Below are 21,914 nucleotides of genomic sequence, written 5' to 3' on the forward strand. Positions count from 1 at the left end.
TGGTATTGCCTTCACTCTGGGGCGGGATCAGCCTTACAAACAACAGCCTACAAACAAGTTTTTCTTCTGGGTTCTCTACTGAGTGCCCTGGGTAAACGTTTAAGTGTCTCTCCACATTGGCTGGTTAGAATTCTAATGTCCCTGAGCTCTGTGTGAGTTCTGGATCTTTTAGCTTACTGCTCACCTGGATTTCTTTGCCCTCCTGAAGTCGCAGTCTCCACACGAGCAGCTTAGTATTCAGGAGCCGCTTGAAGGGGTCTCCTGTGCACATTGCTGGGGCTCTTACTCTGTGAAGCTCCAGTCCTCTGTCCACATTCCAGCAGTTCAGCCTCCCCACGCTCTCGCCTCTGTCTCCTCACCTCTGCGAGACCACCCCTCTATTTGGGCACCCCTTCCCCCCACTGCTTGGCAAGTGTCTCCAGGCAGAACGACCTGTGGCTGTAGGCCTCGTCCCACTGTCTCCCTCTCTCAGGGACTGCAGGCCTGCACCCTCCGTTGGCCAGTGCCTGAAGGCAGGTGTTCCATATATTTTGTTCCAGCTTTCTAGCTTTTTCCTACAGAAGGGCAAGTCTGGGTACCAGTTACTCTGACATAGCTGGGAGTGAAAGCTATTACACTTCTCATTTATACAACTTTAAATTTGTTATTAGTTCATCTAGAAACAGGCAACCCCTCCTCATATAATAGCGTTTGGTGGCTTGTTTAGCATTTGTCTTTTGTTTTTCATTTGGACTTCAAGTTGTTTGTGGATGAGTCTGAGAATCCTCTGAGGAAACCTTCTTTTTCTGCATGTGTCCTAGGCGTGCAAGCACAACACCACTGGGGACCACTGTGAGCAGTGCATGCCCGGCTTCTATGGGCGGGCGTCCCGAGGGACTCCTGGGGACTGCCAGCCGTGTGCCTGCCCCCTCTCCACAGCCTCCAACAAGTAAGCCTGGCACCTCCACCAGCAGACCCTGCCTGGCATGGCCAGGATTTGCATCCAGATGTGTGAATTTTGCCCAGCGGTGATCATTGAGGACTGAAGGTGGAGGAGTGGGTTCTCTGCTTTAAAAAACGTTTGGTGGGTTAAACTAGGCAAGGAAAGTTGTGTGACAGCAAGAACATATGCATATTGTTTTCCTCTTGGTCTAATACTTGGTCATCAGTCCTTTCACAAGTATATATTGTGTGCCTGCCACTGGGCCAGAAAGTATAGGGGACACAGAGATGAATAAAACATTGTTCCTGGGCTTAAGGAGCTTTTGCTCTAATGACCAAAATATGTAAATTAAGGCTAATTGAGAATGGGTTGAATTCATTGATAGATTCAACAAGTATTTATGGAGTGCCTACTATACATGGGTATCATGGTGGGTGCTCTGAGCATCACACTGTCCCTCCCGGGCTGCGGGCCCCACAGACTCCACAGTGAGGTGGTGTGATCATGACTACAGTGGAGGTATGTCTGCTGTGCAGTGGCATCTGCCAGGAGTGGCTCTCTGAGGAAGCTCTTGATCTTGATCTGAGTCTTGAAGGATGAGAAGGAATTTGAAAGCAGCAGAGAAGGGCATTCTAGGCAGAAAGAACTGAGACTGCCAAGGTATGGCAGCATAGAAGGGCTGTTTTGAGGAATTGCAGATGATCCTGGAGCTAAAAACATGAGGGGAAGTGGAAGGAGATGGTGATGTGCAAGGCTTTGTACATCGTGCTTGGGCGTGTGTTTCCCGCAGGACAGTGATTTAAAAGCCTCTTTCTGTCTCACTAGTTTACCAGAACTCTTCCTCCCCTCACACCCAGAGGATTCCCCCATGGGGATTTTTATTTGAAACTCCAGTGTATAAAAGAGATACAGTCAAAGCTACTCTGATGAAATCATGGGAGACTCTCAACTGCCCCCGTACCTGCCTTCGCAGGCCTCCCAAGACCCAGGAACAGAGTTTGAAGAGACCTCGGTCAGCAGTGGGGGTCCTTTGGGAAATGCTGCCTACCGAAGTGCAGGAGCCTCTTGGCTATTGTGTGTGAGCAAGCTCACTCTTGGCCAGTGTGGGCAGGGCTCTGAGGCAGGCAGACCAGTTTCAAGGAACCCAGAGGAGAGGAACACGGCTTGACCAGGAGCATGAGAGCAGGCCTCCTGGAGGAGGAGACAGCTGAGCTAGGCATTGGAGATGAGCCGGGCGAACCCAGGCGGAGAGGGGAGAAGTGCCCTCCAGGCTGAGGATGAGCAGGAGCAGGGAGCAGCGAGTGTCCAGTGCCCATGGGGTGGGCTGTGTGGTCGGGAGCCTTGGGCTCTGGGCTAAGGAGTGAGACCCAGTGAAACTTTATAAGGACAGGAATGGTAGAAATTAAGCATTTGAAATAGTTAGAAATTCTGCACCATCCATTAGAAAATTGCATTCATTTCTAATGTTTTGACAGTTTCAGCCCCACCTGCCACCTAGATGATGGAGACAAAGTGGTCTGCGACCAGTGTGCCCCGGGGTACTCGGGGGCTTGGTGTGAGAGGTACTGTGCATTGCTCAACTGGTTTCCAAAAGTTGCATTCACGTTTTTTAAATATAAATCTTACGTGTTCATTTTTAAGTTTGTAGTTTAGTGTGGTTTTGGAGTTTGGGTATGTAGTTATTATTTCATATAATTATAGGTAAAAGCCAGTATATGATTAAAAAATTAATGTTGAAACTCCCTGGGAATTTTCCAAGAATAGCATTCTATCTCCTTGAGCTCGTCTGAGTCCTCCTTAACGACAACAGGAACAGGAAGCAGTCACATTACTGTTCACACGTTTAAATAGCCTGTTACTCTGGATAGCTCCATGGGGGGGAGGTTGATTTAACACTTGTCTTCTGGCACCTGAAAGCCAGTGTTGTCTTTTCCCACACGTCAGTCTTAGTGCCAGGCTCTGGCTAAAGTCCATAGGAGAGCTGTGGCACATCCCAGAGAGGCGGGATGCGGGCTGAATTGGCCTGTGCTGGCTGCACGTCCCTGTGGATATATGGCTCATTTCGGACATACTCCTTGTTCTTCACAATGAGTGAAGGAATTCTATAAATGTCTGAACTTGGAGTTGCATTCCTTTCACAGTGAATTTTATGTAAAAAGAGTCAACCTGATTGATTAACCATTCAGAGAATCCCTGGGTGGTGGGGTAATGTCTAGAGTAATTGCATTTATCTGGATCCCTCTTTTCAATCTTTTATACAGATGCGCAGACGGTTACTATGGAAACCCAACAGTGCCTGGGGAATCCTGTGTTCCGTGTAACTGCAGCGGCAATGTCGACCCCTTAGAGGTTGGTCACTGTGATTCTGTCACCGGAGAATGCCTGAGGTGCACTGGAAACACAGATGGCGCCCACTGTGAGAGGTGTGCTGCTGGGTACTACGGGGACGCTGTGACTGCTAAAAATTGCCGAGGTGAGTCATGGGCTGTGACACTGAGTTTATTGCCTACGGCCGTGTGAAGTCTCCATCCTTCCACTCACATGTATCAAAAAGTGCTCAGCCCGTGAGGTAACTTGATCTTGAATGGTACTTGTGTTAATGCCGGATAGAGACGCAAGACCTAAGCCTTCCCCTCTACCCTATGTTAGCGCAATCAGCTACTCTCAGTGAAGGTTAAATGGCTAGAAAGTATGTGCCCTCTGTCCGAGGAGAGAGTGGTACTTTACAACGTACCGCCACAGCTCCCAGGGACTGAGAGGAAGGAACGGGATGCTCAAACTCTGTCACCTTTGCAGAGGAGATGCTAAGGGCTTTCATGGGGCGGTGGGATTTCAAGGTGTGAGGTGGGAATGGGAAGACCGTAGCCCCGGAACTGGCACGTCTTGGTGGTCTGCGCCTGAACTACTGAACCCACATCACTCCACAGAGCTCTGCCTAGATTCTTGAAATTAGGGAAAAGTAGATTCTCATGTTCCCCAGATGAAACACTTACAGCCTCGGGACTGATAGAGCTCTCAGGTTTTTTGCATATTTCTTGAAGGAGTGAAAGAGTAAAAATGGCAATTATAAATTATTTTGATAATTTCCTACAGATGCTGAAGTCCTACTATGCTATTACAACATGGGGACACAAGAGGGTGCTAGTGATACAGAAAAGATATTTTTGCAGGCGGGCATGGAGAGAGTCACATTTTATACCCTGGGCCCATCAGGCTGGTCCTAGCCGCACGGCTACCTCAAGTGGTCACTGGAGGAGGATAGTTAGGCTGACTGGTACTGGTCTTACGCTTTCCCAATTCTCATGTCATTTCTTTTCATCTTTACTGCAAGCCTTGATGATTCATCCCTTAGTTCATCTGTCATTTATTAACTCTGTAACTTCCCAGGCACTATCCTAAGTACTATGATAGGAGTTGGAAATTTTTGGCCCCAGTCCGCTGGGGGCTACATGTGATGGTGTAGAGAAGCACATCCGTGGATCCCAGGCTGTGGAATCTGAGGAATGTGCGTCAGAGTCCAGGGTTGGTCATCGCCCAGCTGTGTGACATTAGGCAAATTTATTAACTTCTCTGAGCCACTATTTCCTCATACATAAAATAGACATAATTATATGTGTACATTAAGGCTTTTCTGAGAAGTCAGTGGGATAACAAATGTGAAGTTCTAGACATCAAATGGCAGCTATTATAATTGCTAGTAATAAAAGCAGTAATTTTTATTATTTTTCTGTGTCAGTGTTGTCCCTCAGAAATATAAGCTACGCATGTAATTTTAAATTTTCTAGTAACCACATTTAAAAAATTAAAAGTAAACTGGTGAAATGTATTTTAATAATACATTTTATTTAACCTGATATATGAAAAGTATTATCATTTTATCATGTAATCAGGTTTTTAAAGTATTGAGAAACTGGTTTCTTTTCTTTGATACTGAGTGTTCCACATTAGTGTATGTGTCACAGCTGCCCTCAGTTAGGGTGCTGACTTTCCGTCACAAGTGCTTGATGTGTGTTTCAACTCTATGAGGTCCAGTGTGGAGCAGAGGGCCCCCATGTCCAGGCCCTCAGACGGACTGCAGAGTGCTCCGACCCGGGCCAGAACCCGCTCCCTGCCTCGTGTGCCCGCAGTGGGAAGCTGCTGCACTGTGTTGCGAGGCGATGAAGAGAGGTGTAGGATCGAAGCCCTCAGTGATGAGCGGACGTGGGGAGAAGGGTCAGGCAGGAGAGACTCGAGTCTGGGCCCAGGCTGCTGGCCGGGTGGCTGTGCTGCTTACAGGCTGACACTGGCCAGCTCTCTTTAGTCTCTGGGCATTTATAATTTTTGTTCTTTTTTCGTCTCCTCTTTCCCCATGCCTAGCTTTGATGAGATGAATTCCTACAACTGTTGCTGGGTAGTCACTAGAAATCTCTCCAGGTCTATCATAGGGGTCCCTCTCGTGGACTGTCCACAGTCTCGACATGCTGATGAACGGCCACGCCGCGCTAGGTTAACCAGGGACCCCGCGCTCGCTGTTCCCGGGCTCCCTGTGGGAGGGCTCCCGCGGGGCTGCGCAGGCGCGCGTGCTCAGGAGTCGGGAATCGGGAGAAGCGGAGCCCGGAGAACCGTCAGCTCCGGCCCGCGGATGGAAGTGGCGGGGGTGGACTCAGCTGCCCGGGGCAGAGACGCGCAAGGGAGAAGAGGGTTGTGGGGACCCTTCTCAGCTCTAACGTTAAAGGACCTTCTATGAAATAAGTGAAGTGGGCATCATTTTTATATTGTGGGGTACTAATGAGAGTTAAAAGATATGTAAAGCACGGGGCAGTCGGTAATTGACAACTATTTTAAATTAGTATCATTCTTAACATGAACAATTTTTATTAATAATCGCTATTATACTTGCTACTATAGAAGGATAACTACTAATAGCTGTGTGATCTATGGCAAGTTATGCAATCTTTTCAAGTTTTAGATGTCACATCAAAAACAAGAGAACATTATAGTGCTTCCCTCCTAAATTTGTCATGTAGGTTACATGAAATATTGACTGTAATGTGACAGGCACAAACTGCCGATAGGTGTGACTTGTTATTATCATCGATATTTTGTGATGATCATACTCACAGTGAACTTTGAATTTTCCCCAGAGGAAGGGGAAGCTTTAAATGAGACAGGCGCAGAGGGAAATACACGAGAAACAGGAAGGAAAGCAAAGACCAAGTGTCCCAAAACCGGGGTACCAGTGAGGTTCAAGGAGAGAGCGGCCAGTGGGTCCTGCCCTGTAGAAAGACACAGCAAGATGAAGACTGCACCTCTGCCCGCTGCGTCTGTGCCTGGGGAGTCCCTGGAGACGGCAGGAGGAGCAGGTTTAGCAGACAAGGGGCCAAGAGAGCAAGCCTGGACTGTGCTAAGGGGAAGGGAGGGAGAGAAGACAGAACCCTGGAGAGAGCGTTAAGAGTGTGTGTGTGAGAGTGAGGCGTATGTGACAGTGTGTCGGTGTGTGTGTGATATTTCCAATGGGAGACCGTTGAGAATGGTTGCATGCAGAGAAGTGTTTTAAAATCAGGTTTTATTGTTATTTAGGTGTGGCAAGACCTGAAGATCCGGAGGTGGCTACCATTGAAAAGATAGTTCATGGGCCAGCCTTGGTGGCCTAGTGGTTAAGTTCAGGGCACTCTGCTTCAGCAGCCCAGGTGCACTTCCCGGGCATGGACCTACACCACTCCTCTGTCAGTGGCCATGCTGTGGTGGCAGCTCACATACAAAAAGAGGAAGATTGGCAACAAATGTTAGCTCAGGGTGAATCTTCCTCAGCTAAAAAAGAAAAAAGAAAAGAAAAGATAGTTTGTTACTCACAGATGCCAGGAGGACACACCACAGCATGGGATTGACCACGTAGGGGAGTGCCCAGGTCGGTCAGGAGGGGACCTGTGGGCTAACGCCTTTATTGTGGTTTCCACGAGAAGGAGCAGGCCAGGCAGGGTAAACAGGTGTAGGACTGGCTGGTGTGAATGAGGTCCACAGGCTCTGGGCCAGGGGGGCTACCCTAGTTGTCTGATACTTGGCCCTGGGTGATGAGGGCAGGTGGCGGGTGCAATGTGAGAGTCCAATAAAGAAGGGACGATGGGGTGGGCTCGGGTTGGTGAGTGTGCATATGAGGGGCGTTCTGGTGGGAGCTTTTACCGTCTCTAGGAATTGACTAGCCCTGCGAGGGGCACTCTCCAGGGTTCGCAAGGCCCCTAAAGTCAATGCATCAGAAACACAGAGGGAAGACGGGCGTGTTTCACACAAAGAGTGTGTAGAGTGTTGGAGTCAAGCTGCAGGTGGGCAGAGCAGGAGGGCGGCAGTGAGTGGTCCGCAGAACTGCCCCCGCCGCCTGCAGGCCCCCGCATGGTCCGCTTGCGCCAGGGACAACCGCGGGACCACGCTGCGGGGGAGGCGTGGCCTGCGCTGCGTGCCCGTGTGCTGGGGCTCGTGGTCGTCGGTGCAGCTGCTGCCTTTCTTACGTTCTGCTACGATACGACAGCCAGGGTACATTTTCTGAGTGCAAGCACTTATAAGTAGTATAAGTCCTTGGGATAGTTTATCAGTGAGCATATGAAACAGTTTAAAAGATGTGCATATTAACAGCTGTGGTATGAATATCAATTGAACATTTCTTCGAACCGTTAAATTGCATCATTTTGAAAATGTGGGGCACTTTGCACCTTAAACATCAGTGTTGTCACTGCAGATAAAACTGAAATGTGTGGCGTGAAGGTAAGTGCATTAGAGCTACAAATGACTCGTGACTGAGAACAATTGCCTATTTTTCATTTAATTATAAAACGTAATATTAGTTATCTAGGTGGTTATAACCGAGCTTAAAAATATTAACTATATACCTGATTGGAATTAGAGCAAATGACTAAATTGATTTTGAATTTCCCTTGCATGTTTTTTTGAAGATTTGTTGATAGACATTTTAAAAATTTCAAGGAATTCATGAAATTGGTGAAGTTCGTTTGCTAAATATTATCTTCATACCTTCGGTAGTTTTTTTCTCTAGGTGGTTCCTTCCACCAATCCTATTTTGGCTTACCCTTCAGAAAAATACTAAATTTTTAAAGTTATGGCGAAGTAATAACTTTTTTTAAGTTTTATGATTTGAAACATGAATGTTTAGAATTTTCCCTCTTGGGGTTAAGGGATTTTATTACAGCCATACCCAGAAGTGGGCACAAATGTGTCTGTTGTGTGTGTGTTAGCTTGTGAATGCCATGGACAAGGCTCCCTTTCTGGTGTCTGCCATCTTGAGACTGGACTCTGTGACTGCAAACCACATGTGACCGGACAGCAGTGCGACCAGTGCTTGGTAAGATGCCTACTGGTCATTGCGTACAATTCAAGTGTTTGTCAGTAATGTCCACAGTTGATACCTTAACCTTGGTTCAAAGGAAGTGGAATTCATGACTGCCAGAAAGAGCTAATGCCCAAAACACAGCTGGTGAATGCTGTGCGTCCCTGTCTGGAGAGTGTGTGCTCAGTTTACAAAGGAGTGGAATGATGTCGTGAACACTGTGATTCTGTGAGACATCCTGTGTTTGGTTTGGGAAGCGTTCTCGTAGGTATTAGTCACTTACTAAAGCGTGCTTTGGCCTCCATGGTCCTGCGTCTCCTGGGAGCCAGCGTGGCTATTACGGCTTGGACACAGGGCTCGGCTGCTCGCCCTGTAACTGCAGCGCCTCGGGCTCCACGTCGGACGACTGCACAGAGGAAGGCCAGTGTCGCTGCGTGCCAGGTGTCGCCGGGGAAAGGTGTGACAGGTGTGCCCGTGGCTTCTATGCGTACCAGGATGGTAGCTGCACACGTAAGCTCTTGATTCGTTGTTTGAGATTCTGTAGTAATTCCTAGATTTTTCTCTGAGCGCTCCTTTGACTTTTGACTAATTCTGTTAAGTTCCTTTACTTTTTCTCTTCTTAGCATGTAGGATTTCATACCTTTTTTTCAGTTTCCTGATGCCTATTCTGGGTGTGTCCATAAGCTTTGGTCAGGCACTACTAACTGTGTGAGCTTGGAATACTTAACTTCGCTTAGCTTACGTTTCCTCGTCTGTAAAATGGGGAAGTTAATTATGATCTCCATCTGGGAGTTATTTTGAAGGTTGCGTGTAAAGTTCTTAGTACCGCGGCATTTGGCAAACGACTGATGCTCACTAAATATTAGCTCTGTCTGCTCTTCCCACCTTCCAAGCACCTTTCTTATCTTTTCTCTCTCTCTCCCACTCTTCCCCCATTACCTCCCCTCTAGCAGCCTCTCTCCACAAGGAGGAACAGCTACCTCCCGTGGGACATAGAGGGGTCTTGGGAATCACAACGTCTGTTTTAGGAACCAGAAGAATGATTTAGATTATTCATGAAAGAGAAATCACTTGTAGCATCAACTCTCACCCCTTCAGTCCTGACCTGTAAACAACACCTCTGTCTCTGTCGTAGGCTGTGACTGTGCTCACACTCAGAATACTTGTGACCCAGCATCGGGGGAGTGTGTCTGCCCTCCGCACACTCGAGGCGTCACGTGTGAAGAATGTGGGGACGGATACTGGGGCCACGACCCGGAGCTCGGGTGCCAGGTGCGCATCGTTTGTGCATTTTCCTGACTGAGAATTCCTTTGCTGTAGCAAGTTTTGCCCCTTTTCTTGTATCTATTTGCTTGATTTTACCTGTTGAATAGCTTTATGGCTTATATTTAAAACTCAGTACAGATTGTAGGAGTCACAGTGGAAGAAGCAGCTCCCTTAAAGTACATCATTCTGAGTGTTCTTCAAGAATCTGGCTGTGAAATTGTTGATTAAAAGATCAAAAATTTATTTTAGTGCCCTTTAAATATATTCTGCAGTGTATACTATGGTTCAGGAAAAGGCACAGACCACTCTCTTGGGGGGTTTATATTCAGTCCTCAGCAGTTCTGTTTTTCTGTGTAACTGTCATCAGTTAAACTTAGATATAGATTCTATGATGAAAACAGAGGAAACATTACCCAATTTTATTATCTAAAATAATGTTGCGGGACTGTTTGGATCTATTAAGTAGATTGAATTTCAGCCACAGTTTTGGCCTCGTGTGCACGGGCCACAGAGATGCACCAAGTCCAGCCGTGTAGTCCCTGCTGCCTGTTGGCACATGACAAGGTGGATCCGTATGGCAAGAGGGAGAGAGAGCCATGCGTTGGTATAATTTTCCCAATTTTGTGTTTTCCTGTAATCTCAATATGTGTCCATTATGAAAATGTAAAAGCTGCCTTTTTACTTATTTAGTGTGTCTTCTTTCAGCCCTGCAACTGTAGTCATGTAGGGTCAGCCAGTCGCCAGTGTGATGCGCTCACTGGTCACTGCCAGTGTAAGCCTGCGTTCAGTGGACCGAGCTGCGGGCAGTGCTCCCTGGGCTACAGGGACTTTCCAGACTGTGTGGCCTGTGACTGCGACCTGAGAGGGACGTTGGCAGACACCTGTGATGGGGAGCAGGGTCTCTGCAGCTGTGCAGAGGACACCGGCACCTGCTCTTGCAAGGTATTGGCCCTCGGCGCTCCCTTCCTTCTCTCGCACTTGTCATCATGACTTCTGGGCTTTCAACTATTTAAACAAGCACCTAGGTTTAGACGCTGCTCATAATGAGTTTCACTCTACCTTCTAGGTCTGAGTGTAAACTCTGTGTGTGCTCTTCTGGAACGATGGATGATTCTCTAAATGGAATTTCTCCTGTTTATTACTAGTGTCAGATGATAGGACTGATTTGAAACACATGCTGAGTTTTCTATTATGAGTTCCAGTTGGCTGAGTTGCTAATCTATCCTGGATATACAGGTGAAATAGATGATGCAGGGCTTCAAGTAGATTTGTGATTTTAAAGCTAGTAAGTTATTCTCTTGTATGTGCTTGCCAGACTGAAGGAAATTTGTTTATTATTTTCCCCAGAGGTGAGATTTCAACATCATGTTGAATTTCATGTCTTTCCATTAGTTTTCTCATTGTGCCTTGTTATTAGGAGGTCATTGGCCACCTTCTCTGGTCCTTTCCCAGGGGCTGGTGAGGTGAGAACCACAGGGTGGTGGGTTGGTTGGTGACTGGGGGTGAGGAAGGGAAAACTCATGTAGATGCCATGGCCTGGGAGTGATGAAAGCATCAGCGGACACATTTTTGGCTTACCACATCTCTGCTATCGGCTCTCCTTGCAGACTGTCAGAACAGGAAGCACCTGCCTTAACAGTCACCTGGTTGGTGGCTCTCCACCCTGACTCATCCTCAGAGTCACCTGGGGCCTCCAGGAGGATTGTAGGGCCCGCTCCAGGAGATTCTCACTAGGGAATCTGTATCTTCCAAAGGCTGCCAGGACGATTCTGGTCATCAGCTCCGTTTCGGAGTCTCTGCTTGACTGAGAGAACTGATGCTCAGAGAGGGGAGGGGGCTGCTGGGGAAACAGCTGCTTCAGGGATGTTTGTGGATCCAAAGTTATTTTTGTGTTTTATTTCATTTCTGTTTGTTCAGAAATCATGTCTCTTTTTTTTTCAGGTGAAAATGAGTCTATTATTTCTTCCCTTTTAGGAAAACGTCGTTGGCCTTCACTGCAGCGAGTGCCGAGCGGGCACCTACGCTCTCCGCGCCGACGACGCCCTGGGCTGCGCCCCATGCTTCTGCTTCGGGCTGTCACAGCTCTGCTCGGAGGCGGAGGGTTATGTGAGGACCCCAGTAAGTTGCCCAGGCAGTTAAAATGCTGTTTTTAACCCTCTCCCTTGGGGGCTGGGTGAAGGTGGGAGAGACAGTGAGGTACTTACTTTCAATTTTGCTCCTGTTGCCTCAGGGGTGCTGGAAGCTCCTTTGGGTTGGTTGGGAGTCGGAACTCTGCTTCTGGTGTCTGAGGAAGTAAAAGCAGTGGGGGCTGAAGCCTTGCGTGTTGCTCCCCAGCTCATCTGTGGAGAGTTGTAGTTGGGGAGAAGATAAGACTGCAGCGTCTCAGCAGTCCCCTGCGTGTAATTGGACTTCGCCCCAATACAGCAACAGTCTGGCCCTAAATACAGTGATTTAAAACGTTTTCAGTTAATTTTAATCCAGATGTTTAATTCAAAGGGAAAGTCTTTCTCGTTCCTGTTTAATAAAGAAGCTGTCCGTCTGTGAAGCATGGTCGAAGCTGACGGTCAAAGGTGCGGAGCTGATCTGCGCTGTAACGTGCGTTTCCTTCTCGTGCCTAGGTAACGCTGCGCCCCCATCAACCCCTTCTGCGTGTGGTTTCTCAGAGTGACCTCAGGGGCACGACGCAGGGGGTGTATTACCAGGCCCCTGACATCCTCCTGGACGCCGCCACCGTCAGGCAGCACGTCCCTGCTGAGCCGCTTTACTGGCGGCTGCCCGGGCAGTTCCAGGGAGACCAGGTGCGGCCACACCCAGCCCAGGGCCCGGCGTGCTTCCCCGGGACGGGGGGAACGGGAAATCAGTGCTCTGTGTTGGCCTGTCTGTCGTTAACTGAAGTGGGTATTAATTTCCTCTCCTGAGTCGGAGTGGAGAAGTTGGACACTTATAAAAATCCCCCTAGATGTGTATTCTTTAAATTTTTTCATTCATTTTGAAAGTCTTTTGTAATTCAAATCAAATTCTTTTCCTCCTCCCTAAAGCAGTCATTTAACAAACATTTATTGTTTTACTGATATAGCCTCAGTCCAGCCTGGGTGCTTGGTCTGGGAGGTTCTTCTCAAGAAATTGGCACTCATTTTTGGGGAAAAGACCTACTTCAAAAGAGTCTTGAAGGCATCACTTGCATTTTTGTTTATAGAAATATCAGAGTCTGTATGTGACTTCACCCTGATCTTTAAAATTTTCAAATATACATTCAGTGCTCCTGTAGATAGAGATCATTTTTAATGCAGAGGAGCTTGAAAATAATTGGAATCCTTACCACGACCGTGGCTTGTTGTCTGGAGCTCACCTTCCATGGCACCCTCAGGAGGAAACCCTGGGAGGTGACGCAGGTGTCCGTGGCCTGGCTGCTGGTGATGGTTTTCTGGGTGAATACTTACCCCGAGACTCAGAAAGTTGTGTACGTTAAATATGTACCGCCTTTTTACAGCCAGTCATACTTCAATAAAGTGGTTTTAAAAAACTTTATACGAATCACTTAAAGAAAGAGAGCCATAGCTTGGGTCAACTTAATAATCCATAATTAAGTAGAATTAGAGGGAAGTAAATTCCAGACAACACATTCCACTCACATGATATATTTTTAAGATATAAGATTTCTTTCAAATGGCAGCAGGCTTGCAATAAAATACTTTAAAACCCATGCTATGTCAGGGAAGTAAACAACAGTTTCCTCTTGGGTAGCTCGTGGCCTATGGTGGCAAGCTCAAGTACAGCGTGGCCTTCTATTCTTCCAATGGCGTTGGCACCTTCAACCTTGAGCCTCAAGTGCTCATCAAAGGAGGCCGGACGAGAAAGCAAGTCATTTACGTGGATGCGCCCGCACCAGAGAACGGAGTGAGACAAGAGCAAGAAGTAGGGATGAAAGAGGTAATGATGTGCTTTCTCCATGCAAGCCCCTTAAAGGTTCGACCTCGGTTGTGGGTGTAACGAAATCACGAAGCTGCTAGTGAGAGAGTGAGCACAGAGACCCTGGGATCAAAATTCCAGTGAGTTTAGCAAGATTTCTAAAAATGACTCAAATTTCATCTTCTCAAGAAATGTATATTGGGCTTATGTTAATTTTCCAGGCATTGCATCTTAAATCCTTTGTCTTGGTACACAAGTCTCAACCTGAGTGGATGTAATGGTACGAGGTCTTTGGACTTGCTTGAGTCTGGAAAGTGTGTATTCATTCACTGGGCAGATGTTTATGGACCGTCCACTGTGGTGCTGTGGCTGGCACTGCTGTGGGTGACATGTGTCTGTTGATAAATGAGACTGGCGTTGCTGCTGCCCTGGGAGGTGACAGGCGATCTCCTTCAGTTACACTTAGTGTCTTGCACAGAACCAAGCTCACTTCCGGAGAAATTTATAAAAGAATTAGGTTCAAATGCCTCTGAGGATTTGTATTCTGAATTTAATTTAATATGTTTCTCATCCACAGAATTTTTGGAAATATTTTAACTCTGTTTCTGAAAAACCTGTCACACGTTCGGATTTTATGTCTGTTCTTAGCAACATTGAGTACATTCTCATCAAAGCATCATACGGTCAAGGATTACAGCAAAGCAGGTACTTGGAACTTTCTAGAATTCTAAAATATTTTTCTTATTTGAAACCAAATTGAAGAGATTTGATTCACTTCCCCCCCATTACCTCTATTCTTTATTAATATGTATATTTTTGTTCCTCACCAAAGCCTTATTAAATGTTAATATTATTCTTATGAAATGTGCAAAAAATGACATAGATTATCCATCTCCTATACTAAAGTGGATATAAAATATAAGGACATGATGGTGATATCTTAGATCAGGATAAAATGTAAAAAAAAGAAAAAGTTCTGCTATTTTCTGCCTTAAACTGGTGCCCGTTTCTTTGTAGCAGTGTGTCAAGAACACTGTCACTGCTCATTTAGTGCTTGCCCATAAAGAAGCCACTAAGTTTTGACCGCACTGGTGCTTCAAGAAGTCTTTCAGGCGCAGCTCCTGTAACGTTATTTTTAAGTTTTAAAACGTTGACTGAGGATGCTGGCCGTGCGGTGACAGCGCTAACCTGCTTCTGTACGCTTTCTTCACAGCCGCGAGTAGGAGCTGCTCCCGCGCGGGCTGAGAGATCTGGTTTAACAGATGGGCAAAGACCACCATGTAATGTGCTATGTTTCTAGAAAGGCTCTTTCTAAATATGAGTGTTTCCTCTCATACTTCTCAACACAACTGTCTCACAGGATCTCGAACGTCTCGATGGAGGTTGGCAGAGAGGCGGAAGGGCTGCGCCCAGGGTGGGTGGCGGCGGCCCTCATAGAGAAGTGCCTCTGTCCCCCTGGCACGGCCGGGCTCTCATGTCAGGTAGGGAGATGCGTTAAAATCAATTTCCTGGTTTTGAGTTGAAATTTGCTTGTTACAGCAGCCCCAAGTGATGAGCAGGACTTGTGTGTATCTATTATATCATTTTTCCCATTAAAAGAAATTTTAACTGTGGTAAAATATGTATAAACATAATCTTTACCATCTTAACTGTTTTTAAGTGTACAATTCAGTAGTGTTAAGTACATTCACATTGTTGTACAACCAACCTCCAGAATTCATCTTGCAAAACTAGAACTCTGTACTCATTAAATAATAGCTCCCCCTGCCCTCTCCCCCAGGCCCTGGCAACCGCCATTCTACTTTCTATCTCTCTGAATTTGACCACTGTAGGTCCTTCATATAAGTGGAATCACAAACTATTTGCCTTTTTTGAGACTGGCTGATTTTACTTAGTATAACGTCCTCCAGGTTCATCCATATTGTAGCTTGTATCAGAATTTGCTTCCCCCGGTTTTTTTTTCTGGTGAGGAAGATTGGCCCTGAGCTAATATCTGTTGCCAATCTTCCTCTTTTTGCTTGAGGAAGATTGTCACTGAGCTAACATCTGTGCCAATCTTCCTCTGTTTTATGTGAGACACCACCACAGCATGGCTTGAGGAGCAGCGCTAGGTCTGTTTCCAGGATCCAAACTTTCGAACCCTAGGCCACTGAGGTGGAGCCTGTGAACTTAACCACTATGCCACCAGGCCGACCCTGAGAATTTTCTTCCTTTTTTAAGGCTGAATAATATTCCATTGTATGGATAGACTACATTTTGTTTATCCGTTCATCCATCACTGGGCACGTGGGTTGCTTCCACCTTGTGGCTATTGTGAAAATGCCTCTGTGAACATGGGCGTACAGATCTCCCCAAGACCCAGCTTTCAGTTCTTTGGGGTGTATCCCCAGAAGTAGAATTGCTGGGTCAGATGGTGATTCTGTTTTTAACTTCTTGAGGAACCGCCATGCTGCTCTCTGCAGTGCTGCACCATTTTACGTGCCCACCAGCAAAGCACAGGCTGCCAGCTTCTCCACCTCGTCACCAACACCTGTTACTTGCTGTTTTTTTGGTAGCAGCCATCCTGTTGGGGGTCGGGGGCGTCTCGTGGTTTTGATTTGCATTTCCCTGATGATTAGTGATGTTGAACATCTTTTCATGTACTTGTTATTCATTTGTGTCTCTTCTTTAGAGAAATGTCTATTCAAGGCCTTTGCCCATTTTTTAATCAAGTTCTTTGTTCATTGCCTTTTGCATCTCCTCAGGACTGTGCACCCGGATACCACAGAGGGAAGCTTCCAGAAGGTGGTGGCGGAGGACCCCGCCCTCTGCTGGCTCCTTGTGTACCCTGCACTTGCAACAACCACAGTGACGCTTGTGACCCGGACACTGGGACGTGTCTGGTAGGCTTGTTTGTGTGGTGCTTCCCTGAGGTTTAGAGTTGGAGCAGGCACTGAGCCTTCACATTTCCGGCCCAGAGTCTCCCCGGCTCCTGGGTTTAGAGAGAGCTTAAATTTCACTCACTGTAACATGCTCATTTATTTCCTCATAAAGGCTTAGCTCAGTGCTGTGACATTGTCGGTGGAAATTCTTTTATAAATTTTGCTTGCTTGAATTTGTTGTGGGCATCAGTTTAGGAATTAGGAAAAGTGTAATTGCAGGGCTGGTGGTTGAGTCGAAGTAGATGAGAACTTTATGTCATAGGATTTGGAGGGTCACCTGCTGGTTTTAAAATAAGTTAACGCCAGTGTTGAAAATTCACTTCTCTGTGTAAAATATTGCCGTCTCCTTGCACGTGTAAAAAAATGCATATTTTCCTGGGGGTCTTATGCTTTGGCTTCTCAGCCTCCTTTCCCCAGACCAAGATTGCTCGTGGGGACGTGAGGAGAACTCTGATCACTAAAAAGGGCTACGTTACCCAGACAGAATCTTGAGGGCCTGACGGAGGACAAGGTCTTGTGTCCGTGATTTTGCTTAAGCTGACGAGCCCTTACTGCTAACATAGAATAATCTGATACTCGTTCCCTACTCCTGAAATCTCCTTCTTTGTAATATCTCACATGGAGACATTGGTTACTTGTGTAAATTGTGCCAGGACTAACTTACCTCAGGTAAGCTAACTCACTGAAGGAGAGTGAGCTGCCCGTGAGGAAAGACACACCTGAGGCTCTTGAGGCCCTGTGTGGCCTCCTCATGAGGAGGTCGACAGAGGAACCGGGACGGGGGCTGCCAGCTGTCCTCCAGCCACCAAGGGCCATCTGCCCCGCTTCTGTTGAGAGGCATCTTTCATTTGGGGAATTTAAAGGTGATTTCTCCTGGGGCGCTGCTGGACGACAGCAGTGCGTGGGTGACTCTAGAAGCAGAAGGACTGCACGCTTCCCTCAGTTAAAAAGATATGTGTCACTCTTTGCTGACCCTGTTGTAGATGCGGAATTGAAGAATGATTCCGGTCATACAGGGTAAGACAGACTGAAGGAAGAAGCAAACAGCTGCAGTGCTATTAAAAAATGTACCCACTCTGATCAGGTCCTGCTCCAGGCAAAAGAACAGAGCTAATAGAGAAAGTGAGAAGGTCGTGTCCCAGGATTTGAGGAGAAGTGATTTCAGGCAATTTAAAGCGAGGTGTAATTAGCCAGAGAGCAGCTCCCTTGGCCAATGCTGGGGACAAGGGTCACAGGGACAGTTAAAGAAATTGATCAGTTCTTCCATGCTGCATCTTCCCTTGGTGCAGCTAACTATTTTAACAAGCTTAGGTACTCCTGGGACATTAAATTATTGCCTGCCTTTCGTGGCCCAGATCTACCAGAACAAAGGTCCAGAATCAGCAGCTGACGTGTCAGGTTGTACCCGGGAAAGAACACAGCCTGCTTACCCAAATCCGTGAGAGATCTCCACGGCAGTCTCCCGGGAGAAACCAGTACGGATGCCTTTCAGACAGTGCTCCACTCCGGGGCAGTGGTTGGCCAGTTACCTGGAACCCAGAAGAGATCGCACCTGGACCTGTCAGTTCAGTTTGGCAGTGCACAGCAATGCATATGCACACTGCCAGAACACTGCTCGGGGTCTCAATCTAGACTGCTCTTCTGCAGCCTCATGGTGTTGAGCAGAAGGCATTTTGTTTCGTGCTCATTCTCTTTTTATGGATTTGTTTGTATGTTCGTCCCTAGTGACTTTTCCTTCATTCATGGTTACCACTTATCACCAGTTCTTTTAAACAAAGCCCACTCTAAACAGAAAATAGTGTCTGAGCTTAGAGTACAAAATCTCAGGGTTGCAACGGACCTTCTGTTCTTGTCAGAGTCCCTTCAGGTCCTAAGTCTGAACGACAACATCCATGCCAAGTGATTATTGAATGTATGTTTACACACTTCCAGCAATGGGGAGCTCACTCCCACACAGCCCAGCTCATCTTTGGACAGCCCTGATTATTCCTGGAACTGTCACCCCTGGACCATCCACCTGTTGGTACAGTTTTATTCTTTGGAGCCATCGAGACAAACTGCTAATTCAAATTTGTTTCTGATAAGTGGCAATAACTTAACAAACAAGTTGCAAAACTGCTTGATAAAATTCGTCTTTCACATATTCAAAGGCCCTGAATCTTCAGCCCTCTTGGTTAGATGTCCTCAGTTTATACTCCTGCTGGTCATGTGGAATGGTGTGGGTCTGTTCACCATCCTCAGGTGTGAATGTCATCATCTGTCCTAAAACATGCTGACCGGAGTCCCAGTGCCCTTCCTCCAGGGTGGATGGGGCCTCCCTCCCCACCTCTAGGTACTGTGCTTCCATGACGCAGCCTGTGAGTTTTGCCAGCTCAGTCACTGCTGCCTTCACCAAACTAGCTGGACACTAAGGCGCCTATGTTCCTTCCACAAGTTTAGCCCCACTCCTTGCTCTTTGAACTTGGGAACTTACCTTGCCTCTTCAGGCTTCATCTCTTAGATCCCTTTTGTGGTTTAGTACAACAACTCACTTCCATCTGACACACTCTCTTAAGCTCTCCTTATGTACGTGTTATCATATAGGAGGGCGTCAAACCTTCTGGACCTGATTTTGTCATCTGACATGTAGGACGTTCATCCCTCTTCATGTGACTGGGCCTTTGGTATTATCATGAAAGTGATTGATCAGAAATGCGACCTGGAAGGGGGTCGGGAAACCAAAGACCAGGCAGAGACAACTTAACTGTTTTACAATTAAAAATTGACTGACATTCTCCCTGCACTTCCCACAGCCACTGACTCATCCCACACGTCACCCTGGCAGGTTCTTTTTGCCCTGCTACTCTTTGGGGCAGCTTACCATCCATTCTCTAGGGTCTTGACAACCGAGAGCTCACAATTTGTTGTGTTAGGGGGTGTTTTGAATGCTGGAGTTGGTATTAGCAGTCGAAAACCAGAAAATCTGCTTAAATCTCCTCTCATCATCTAATATTTATTCCTTATCAGTCTTATGTCATATCATTAAAACAAGTATTTAACACATTTTCTTTTTGAGAGAGACGTTGCAAATTTTACTTCTAAAGACATACAACTTTTAGGGGCCAAGTGGATCTCAGTAAAATCTATTTTCATCAGGTGAAATAGGAATACAATTTTTAAATGAAAAATACTGCAATATTTTTTAATTAAGAGAAACTTAAAAATAGTTTTTCAAACTTAGGAAAAAATTGCATTCTACCCCCTTTCTTGCTGCCAAGGATAAAAGTCAGAGTCAGTTCGCAAGTTTGCTCCGTGGCTCCCAGCGTTACTCACCTTTCCATCCGTCCGTCCCACACAGAATCCACTGCCTGGGGGCTGGGCGCGTAGGGCTCCAGCTGCACAAAAGCCGGATGTCAAGCTGGAATCAGATGCCAAGAATTACTTGCTCTTTTAGCTTAAAAATTTTTTAATAGCAAGGTCGTAGGTCCAAATAAATAAAATGTAACTGGGGATGATTTGGTTATTGCAGGAAGCTGTTGGTGGTGCTCTAAAGCCCTGCCTCTTCTTCCCTCCCTGTCTATTCCCTAAATCACGCATCCGTCCACTCCTGCTCTTTCAACTCCCCACACTGATCACTGACCCCCACTGTGTGCGAGACCTCTGGGCTTCAGGTTGTCTGTTTGGTCCCTATATATTTTAGATCCATATTTGAAGGATCTGAAATTCGGCTGCTTTTAGAGCCCTTTGTGTGTATTTTAGCCCTGTGTATATTTTCCATAAGAAGAATGTGTTGATAATCTCTAGGTTGTATTCATTACAATAAATGAAGACCGCAGAGCTGGCCACGTTTCCAGGATTTTAAAAATATGAAGAAAAATGCTCTCTCTTCTTTAAGAATCAAGAAAAAAAGATGCTAACTGATATAAAAAGTGGTTGTGCTCAGATGTTACCAGATAAGGGTGATTTCTAACAATTTCCCATTGCTTCTTTCCCTCTCCTCTTGAAACGTGGGGCCCCAGAACTGCAGTGATAACACCGCTGGCGACCACTGTGACGTCTGTGCTCCCGGGTACTATGGGAAGGTGACTGGTTCAGCCAGCGACTGCACTCTCTGCGCCTGTCCTCACAGCCGCCCTGCCAGGTGAGCCTGCACAGGTGCGCTGGCACGCCCATGCTGCCGAAGCTGGGGCTGCGTCCGTTTTCAGCCGCATTTTCCAAGGTCTCTATGTGGTCGATTTTAATTCATATTCTCTGTGTGTTGAGAAAGGCTAATTTTAAGAAAAAGTGTTCCTTCTCACAGTATGTGAAGAGAATCTTTTCAAAAGCCAAGTGTCTGTGCTGGTATTGGGTATTAGGATGGAACCAACTGAAGAAGGGACTGTGAGGTTTTGGTTTTTGAAGACAAATTTTAGCCTCCAACCTGTGTCTAGTGTGCCTACCGATGAATGGGTGTTAACTTTATGAATAATGTGAAGAATTCAGCTCCCATCTAGTGTAAGGAAATGAGGTTAGAAGTGTGTCTGCTGGAGACAATGAAGAGTGGCAGTGCCACAGAGTGGTGGCCTCAGGCCGGAGTCTGCCCTGTACGCGTGGTGCTTGTGTAGAATTATCTGACCGCAAAAAAGAGCGGATGTTTTAAGTGGGAACTGGAATATCTGTGGGTCCTCTTTGGTTTGAGTGAAAACTGTACTTCATAAATTCATAACATTTCATTCTTGCTTAGAATATTTGACGAGGGCCTCAGTATGTGTAGATCAAATACCAACTTTTGGCATACTAAAATGAAGTTTTCTTTTTTTTTGAGGAAGATTAGCCCTGAGCTAACTGCTGCCAACCCTCCTCTTTTTGCTGAGGAAGATTGGCCCTGAGCTAACATCCGTGCCCATCTTCCTCTACTTTATACGTGGGACGCCTACCACAGCATGGCTTGCCAAGCAGTGCCATGTCCGCACCCGGGACCTGAGCCGGCGAACCCCGGGCCACCGAAGTGGGACATGCGCACTTAACTGCTGCGCCACCGGACCGGCCCCTGAAGTTTTCTTTTTAATATTTGCTTGAATCTTCTGCCTTTTATCGTCTCCCAGTTGGTGGTGCTTGACAGTGAGCACTCGATGAGAGGCACTGTGGAAACTGCCCTTGTAAAATATCAAGCATCCTAAATTTAGTGTCACTATTATTTAACTTTTTGCATTAAATCTGTTTATACATTTTGACTCACCAGTTCCACTCCTGTAATCTAAGCTATGGAAATACTTGCATATGTGTATAAAGATAGATAGATTTTAGCATTGCTGTATTCAGGAGAAATTGGGGAGGAAACTGAAATATCTACTTAACGGGCATTAATTATACACATGGTGGTACATACCTTCAGTGAAATATTGTACAAACACTGAGAAAAGAAAAAGGTATATCTGTATGTACAGAATTGGAGAAACGGCCAATTAAATTGTGTAATTTCATGTATAATACGATGCCAGTTTGGAAAAAATTCCTACCTGTAGCTCCGTGGCTGCAGGTGCCCAGAGCAGTGTTTGGAAGGACATCTCCCCCTTCTACTCTGCACATTTCTGTACTGTTTGAATATTTTACTTCTTCAATC

General features: G+C 46.4%; 1 protein-coding gene across 2 annotated transcripts in view; it reads left to right on the forward strand.

The window, feature by feature from the left end:
• Nucleotides 1-21,914, forward strand: part of LAMA1 (laminin subunit alpha 1) — a 148,057-nt gene that overhangs the window by 74,013 nt on the left and 52,130 nt on the right. For both annotated transcript variants that reach the window (XM_044773411.2, XM_014851864.3), the window contains exons 17-30: nt 801-928; nt 2,398-2,484; nt 3,184-3,395; nt 8,146-8,252; nt 8,567-8,747; nt 9,373-9,509; nt 10,209-10,445; nt 11,478-11,621; nt 12,122-12,301; nt 13,248-13,433; nt 13,990-14,117; nt 14,773-14,893; nt 16,157-16,294; nt 20,332-20,453. In XM_044773411.2, coding sequence (XP_044629346.2) covers nt 801-928; nt 2,398-2,484; nt 3,184-3,395; nt 8,146-8,252; nt 8,567-8,747; nt 9,373-9,509; nt 10,209-10,445; nt 11,478-11,621; nt 12,122-12,301; nt 13,248-13,433; nt 13,990-14,117; nt 14,773-14,893; nt 16,157-16,294; nt 20,332-20,453 — 2,108 coding nt within the window. The remainder of the gene's footprint in view (nt 1-800; nt 929-2,397; nt 2,485-3,183; nt 3,396-8,145; nt 8,253-8,566; nt 8,748-9,372; nt 9,510-10,208; nt 10,446-11,477; nt 11,622-12,121; nt 12,302-13,247; nt 13,434-13,989; nt 14,118-14,772; nt 14,894-16,156; nt 16,295-20,331; nt 20,454-21,914) is intronic.

The sequence above is a fragment of the Equus asinus genome, chromosome 7 (assembly GCF_041296235.1).
Source record: "Equus asinus isolate D_3611 breed Donkey chromosome 7, EquAss-T2T_v2, whole genome shotgun sequence".
NCBI classification, from domain to species: domain Eukaryota; kingdom Metazoa; phylum Chordata; class Mammalia; order Perissodactyla; family Equidae; genus Equus; species Equus asinus.